The sequence below is a fragment of the Eupeodes corollae genome, chromosome 3 (genome assembly GCF_945859685.1).
Source record: "Eupeodes corollae chromosome 3, idEupCoro1.1, whole genome shotgun sequence".
NCBI lineage: Eukaryota > Metazoa > Arthropoda > Insecta > Diptera > Syrphidae > Eupeodes > Eupeodes corollae.
Window position 1 is genome coordinate 78,570,870 of NC_079149.1, and position 7,635 is coordinate 78,578,504.

General features: G+C 33.6%; 1 protein-coding gene across 1 annotated transcript; it reads right to left on the reverse strand.

Annotated features, from left to right (window-relative positions):
- Positions 1-710: 710 nt before the first annotated feature.
- LOC129949072 (succinate dehydrogenase [ubiquinone] flavoprotein subunit, mitochondrial) lies at positions 711-7,352 on the reverse strand. Its single transcript, XM_056060298.1, has 6 exons — positions 7,091-7,352; positions 4,490-5,001; positions 3,555-4,431; positions 3,292-3,494; positions 1,290-1,440; positions 711-1,229 (listed from the first exon to the last, which is right to left on the reverse strand). Exons 1-6 carry the CDS (start codon positions 7,142-7,144, stop codon positions 1,050-1,052), a joined length of 1,977 nt encoding a protein of 658 aa, XP_055916273.1. The 5' UTR covers positions 7,145-7,352; the 3' UTR covers positions 711-1,049.
- Positions 7,353-7,635: the final 283 nt, after the last annotated feature.

Genomic DNA, 7,635 nt, shown 5'->3' on the forward strand with positions numbered 1-7,635 from the left:
CTTTTCTTTAAGTATATGCTGCAGAAAAGTATTTTTCCATTTAGTTAAAAGAACAACTACTCAGAACAATAGCGGGTATACCGTTCGGACCAGCCTATTGGTGTGTGTCGATATATTTTCGAATTAAAGTACGAGTTTGTATGGCTGTAGTTGAAGTAAATGTACATTAAAAAAAAACAGCAAAGTAATAATTAACAAAAAGTAATTAATTTATATCACAACACTTGTATTTAAATTTTTAAGCGAACATTAAATTGCCTCGTGATAGAAAAAACTATAAAATATAGTACTTTTTTGTTTGTTTTCTTTATACAACGATAAAGGGATTCAAATATTTAAAATATATTGTTTCGTAGTGGTACCGAAAAAACTTTGTGCATTGTTGGATCATTTACGAATCAGTGGTCGGAAATGTCTACTTTGTAAAGTTTTTGATAGTTACAAGAGCTTTAAAAATAGAATGTATGTTTTTTTCTTAGAAACCAATTTAACTAACTAAATTTAATTGAATTCCATCAAAAAAATACATTTTGCTTTAGAAAATACTTTAATGAACAAAAATTGTTTTTGAATATCAGACTCTCTCTCATAGCTAATGCATGAAAATAAAAATTAGACCATTTCAGATGACAGTTTGACTAGATTTTAAGTGAAGCACGTTTTTTAAATTCTAAGACTTTAAATTAAGAAGCGAAAGAAAAACTATAAAATAAAATTAATCAAAGAAAAAAGATGAAGATGTAGTTCACTACTTCGTATATCATCTATTTTTCATTTCTTTTTTAATAAAAATAATAATACCATCAATATAGTATAATAACAAAGAAATAAATAACGTAATCAAAAAATGTTCAGAAAAATAGGAGGCTTGATTTTTAGACACAACGGGAAACTTAAGTATTTACGAGCGGTTTATTAAGAGTGTTTTCTCTTTCGGCAAAACATGAACAAGTTTAAAAATTGAGAGGCATTTTATAAATTACTTGTTTGATTTAAATACAAAATGAACTAAATTTATATTATTTTTGTTTGATGAGAGTTGTGTTTGCTTAGTATGAGCGAACAGCTGGCGGTATTGCCTGAACTGAGTCATCTAAAGTTGTGTCGATAACGTTTCTGTACTTGATTTCAACATTGCCTGTCTCAGTATTAAGCCACAATAGTGTGTGTTTGCGCCAATGTTGATCTATTGGTCGTTTTTCTTGTCCTTCAACGGGTTTGCTATAATCCTACAAATAGAATTAAACATTATCAACATTCAAACTGAATTAGCTAAATGCAAAACTTACATATTCATCTATGCGAACTTTGAAATCTTCACGTGCATGAGCACCACGAGATTCCTTGCGGTTTTCAGCTGCAACAATTGTCATAACGGCATTTGATAACAGATTTTGAAGTTCCAAGGTTTCAACGAGATCAGAGTTCCAAACGAGAGATCTATGGGAAAAAACATTTTAGTCGGAATTGATTATAATAATCTTATTTTGTATTATTACAAAAAAAAATTATTCTAGGACTGAACTTGCCCAAAACCTTTCACTGGCCTCAAAGGGCAATTAGCTACGGAATAGGAAAAAATACTAATTTATACCATGATGTTTATATTTTACACAGCAAAATGTTAACAGGTTTGTATGAACCCGTAGCATGATGGTCAGTGCGTGGGACTGTCATGCCAGAGCTCTTGGGCTTAATTCCTTCCTGTGGCATTTCTTTCACGGGTACTACCTCCTGCGAGGAATTGACAAATTTTCCAAGAATTATTTTTGTCATTAAAAGTGCTTTCTCATATAAGACGTTCAGATTCGGCTTAAAACTGTAGGTCCTCTTCATCCCTAACAATATTACTCGCACCCAGGAATGGTTTAGAGTTGTAAGTCACTAGGCCCTAGTTCTCAACGGAATGTTGCGTCACCTAATGTTATTTATTTAATTTTCAAGTAGTTGCATTTTTGATCCCTACTATAATGAATGAAGTTAATAGAGGTGAAGGCTAACTAAGAAGAAATACATTTAAAGTTTCCGTTTTATAACTAAACATACAAAAAACGAACATTCACATAACTGGAGTAGTGACAAATTTGAAAATAGACAAAAACTAATTATATTTCAGGAGGTCTAAGTATTTATAAAAATATGGTATTGCTAAATATCTTCGAAATAGGTGCGAAAGTTTCCTTCGAAAAGCATCTAAAATGTCTTCCGAATAAGGTTTTCGAAAAAATAAAATAAAAAAGTTTGTTAATCAATTAGATTCAATAATTATTTGTCATTGAAGAAGCTTTGTCAGACGAAGAAGCGAGCATATTACATAGAACAAAGTTTTTTTTAAAGCAAATGAAGAATGTGTAAAAAATAAAAAAAAGACTGTGCATTAGAGGCAAACTAATCGCAGGTACGTATTAAGTATTTGACTTAACCCCTTTCTAGAGTCATAACAAAATTGCCAAATAGGATTAGTTTAAATTCGAAAAGTTTAATCATACTCCACATGAATGACTTTTTAAGAGGATATTAATTGCATACGGCAGTCAATAGATCGTCAGTAGAATCCACACAGATAGACAAAATATGATACTTATATTTGTAAGCTACCTCCAATGTGAAGAAGAGATTGAAATGGCACATCCAATCACTAAATGTTGTTATTTTTTCCTAGAATATGTGCGGTTCCTAATTTTATATATTTTCTCCATAGTGTATATGTATAGAATTCACTTTGTACATGTTCATGTTTTCACAACTTACTCGAATTTTTTATAAGTGGTGAGCTTCGTATTCAAGGTCTTATTTTAAACAGCATCGATCCCTTGCAGAAAAGGAGAAGAAACTTTCTAGTCATAAGGAAGGCGTTATGATATAATTATCGAGAAAATAAGCTATCTAACTACTTAATGATATTATATTCCAAACCTTTAAAATTGAACTCGCTTATGGGAAACGAATGTTGTATGGCAGTTTTTCTAGGGTCTGACAAGCAAAACTAAAATTGAAAATATTAAGGTCGGGATTAAACAGATAACAAAAAAAATATTGACATCTAAGGGATAAAACAATTTACTTAGCTAAAGATAATACTAATTGTTTGCATCAATCCTCGATTTTCAAGACAAAAAAAAAACTTTTCTCGAGCAAAATTTAAGTATGGAAAAACAAATACTTTTGAAATCTAAGAACTTGAAAAACAATAACAGTATTCAATCAGGGAAAATTAGAACACAGCAGCTGCTATGTTTCGTATCATTTCTCTTCACAATATACTCTGAATTGACTATTCCAGAAACTTACCTATCAGATACTTTAATATCTTTAAACTCGTTGTAAATATTAGCCAAAACCTTGCATCCCTCTTGAAGTACTGGACCGTCACGGAATACAGCAGCATGTTTTTGCATCGCCTTCTGCATCTTTAATCTTAAATCAGCTGTGCTTATCTTACCGTCAGCATATCGCACTTTATCTAGATTTGCCACTGATGCCTCTCCAGCATTCTATTAAACAAAAATAATTGTAATCCATTGTAAATTGAATAATCAAAGGAATAAAATTACATCAGAAAGCTTTGGTGCAGGTGCACCCGGTCTGCACTCTTCAGCTATAGTTTTTGCACATGCACGACCAAACACAACCAAATCCAGTAAAGAATTAGCCCCTAAACGATTAGCTCCGTGAACAGATGACGAAGATGACTCTCCACACGCATACAATCCTGGTACTATAACATCTTTTCCATTTTTGTCAATATTTAAAACCTGTCCACGATAGTTGGTTGGTATACCACCCATGTTATAGTGAACGGTGGGGAGTACTGGAATAGGTTCGCGAGTAACATCCACTCCCGCAAAAATCATAGCAGTTTCAGATATACCAGGCAACCTCTGGGCCAATTGCTCTGGTGGCAAATGATGCAATTGTAGGTAAACGTGATCCTTTTCAGGTCCACAACCACGACCTTCCATGATTTCCACAGTCATTGATCTCGAAACCACATCACGGGATGCCAAATCCTTGGCTACGGGAGCATAACGTTCCATAAAACGTTCTCCCTTTGAATTTACCAAATAACCTCCTTCACCTCGGGAACCTTCAGTGATAAGGCAACCAGCTCCATAAATACCAGTCGGGTGGAACTGAACGAATTCTAAATCTTGATTTGGAAGGTTTTGACGGGCAATCATAGCAGTACCGTCTCCAGTACATGTGTGGGCAGAGGTACAAGAGAAGTAAGTACGTCCATAGCCACCAGTGGCAATGACAGTGTTTTGTGCTCGGAAACGATGGAGTGTTCCGTCTTCAAGGCACAAAGCAATGACACCGCGACATTCACCGTTTTCGAACAAGAGATCTAGTGCGAAATATTCGATAAAATAGTTACAATCATAACTTAGTGATTGGCCATACAAAGTGTGCAGTAGGGAGTGACCAGTTCTAAAATAAAATATAAAAAGTTTAGTATTTTCTAAAACTAGTTTTATGTTTAACATACCTGTCAGCGACAGCACAACACCTATGTGCCTGACCACCTTTACCGAATTTTAAACTCTGTCCGCCAAAAGCTCGTTGATAGATTTTACCATCTGGGGTACGCGAGAAAGGCATTCCATAGTTTTCAAGTTCTATAACGGCTTTCGCAGCTTCGCGGGTCATGAAATGAATGGCATCCTGGTCTCCCAACCAATCAGAACCTTTGACTGTATCGTACATATGCCATTTCCAATCATCCTCTTCCATGTTTCCAAGAGCTGCATTTATACCACCTTGTGCGGCAATAGTATGTGACCGAGTTGGGAACAGCTTTGTGATAACGGCAGTTTTAAAACCTTCAGCAACCAATCCAAAAGCAGCACGAAGGCCAGCACCACCCGCACCTACGACAATGGCATCATACTCATGATCCACAATGGGGTACTCTTTTGAAATGCCCTCGGATTTTGTCACATTAGTGGACCCATGTGTAATATGCAGCTTACGAGAGGCCAGTACGGTGGATGGTCTTGCCTTAATATTGAACAAAAAAAAATATTTATTATCACACAATCAGAATATACTGTGAGACGTAAGATTGAAGCACTTGAATTTTGAAATTAAACACTGCAATACCTATGGTTTTAAAAATCAGTTACAAACAAAGTCTCAACAACAAACAAGAAAGGTTAGTAATTCAAAATTATATTGAAATTAAATTCTTAACAAAAGAAAATATTTAAAATTAATAAAAACCTGAGTATACGAAAGATCTAATTCTGCCAAAAAGAAATGTGCACAGTCGTTCTTTGAAAATTGTATATAGTGAAGTAAGAACTGAGATTCTTTTTTAATAAGCCCAAAAAAAAGTACGTACAAAGCTTTTTGGGTTCGACTGGGAGGAAATGTCAGTCGTCAAAAGAAATTTTACTTCCATTAAAAAAAGGTGAAACACGTAGGGAGTACCATCAAAATAAATTTTACTTCCATTAAAAAAAGGTGAAACACGTTGAGAGTACCATAACGGTATGGTTTTGCTATTCTTTGTTTCCTATTTGGATATTATAACAATTTAAAAAAAAAAACAATACTTCCGTATGATGTCGATAATATATCAGATTTCATTTTTTGCAAAGTAACGATCCCAAGCACTCCTCGAAATTAGTGAGTGTTTGTCTTCACGATCATTGACTATCTGCAGTACCCTGGTCATCTCAGTCTCCCGATTGGGAAGTTTTGAGATCTTTAGCTACCAACGTTTTCAACAATAAGCACTAACTATATGCCTGGCTTGAACTACAAAAGGAATAGATCTCCATTCCGGTAAGTAAATGCCAACAAATTTTTGATTCCATGCCATTTTCGTATAAGGGCGGTCAAATAAAATAAAGGACATTCTGGCTACAAAACATTTTCCATTTCAAAACTGATTGCTACTTAATTAAATTTGACTGATTAACAGACTTTGGTAAACAATCCCTATTATTTTGGATAAATATTTAAAATTGCAAATACAAAAAGAAAATACATTGAAAATTATATTTAAGAAAAAAAAAATAACTAAATGTCGCTATGTTATTTTCTAAAATGTTTACAAAATAATTAGTTTATTGCTTTCCCTATTATTTTGAACAGCAGTGTATATACCTACGTACATTAACAAACAATTGTTATAAGAATTAAGTGCTAATTGTTAGATGAACTAAAATATATTTTGCAGTACAGTAAGTATTATGTACCTATTTAAACTGGCAACAAAAACCTTAAACGCATTGTTTACTAACAACATAAAATATGTAATTTATATAGGTACATAGATAGACAATATTATCTTAAGTCAAATTCACGGACCAATTACCAACAACCGCTGCGAAATTTCCGATTTATGGTACGAATTTTAATTTGTTTATCAAAAGAGCTACGTTAGCCGCTATGACATAATATCTTTTCGTATACAGAATAACATAAAAAGAAAGAATTTAGAAGCTATTTGAGGTGGAATCTGAGAACAAAATATACGGTAACAGAAATTCGAATACATTTTGTTCAAACAGCAATTTATTGTCGACATTTGAGTCTCGTGAAAAGTTATGTAACTCTTCTTTGCAGTTGACGTAGACAACTGTGGGCCATAAAATATTTAACTATATACGATGGTACGTCAACAGATACCTCCTGCCGCAGTTACAGAAAATATTACTTTTTCTTGATTATGAAACAAAATACGTAAACAGGTTTCGTCCCCAAATAGTGCATCCTTCCCTTTGGTTATTTCAAATGTTGTGAAATAGCTTCATCGATTTCCACACAAATTTACTTCTGAATTTTCTAACGCCACCCTCATAAGATTGGTATAGATACCTGTTTGAAGAATTTCCCAACGGTATGAAAGTTGATGGAAGCACTTTATTATCAAATTTTGATTACTGTATATTTACAGCTTATATAAATATAAAAAATAGAATATTCCCTTTCTCATAGAAATATATTACATAACGATAAAAACACACACCAAAAGCTAAAACTAAAAGAGAATTCGCTGCATTTGCAGTAAAAGATTATAATTCTTTTGGTATATATTTTCGGTGTGGTTGAGAAATTAATAATAAAAAAAGGAGATTACCATCGCTGCTGCATTTCTAGCCAGGATCGAAGGCAGTCGTAAAAGGCTCGCCATTTCAGCAAACGTTGCTTTTGGTGTCACACACGAAAAATCCGAATTCTAATTTTTTATAATTTTTACTTATAGTTTTGTTTCTTATTTTTTCGTTAAGGCTACGGTACGGCCGCCCTCGTTTTTAACAAGGATTTTAAATTCCCTCGTTACTTTAATCACATTTACTCGAAACTCGAATGAGCACCGATATGAACGACAATGATGACAGCATGGAATCAGAAAAGATTCCGAATCCGAAATTTTAGGAATAGACAAATCAAAACAAATACCTCTGTTATAATGTATTGGGTTGAACCCTTATCTAAATTCAACTCGCTGCTTTATAAAACACGGTCGAGTTGATGAAATGATGGGCGTTTTGGGCCTGCACACACGAGACTTTTCAGCCTGGATTGAAACCGATTGTATGGGTATGAAATGGTCTGAAATTTCAATCCAAAACTTCGTAGATGAAGCAAGACTGAAAATAAACATACATAACAGTTTACGTT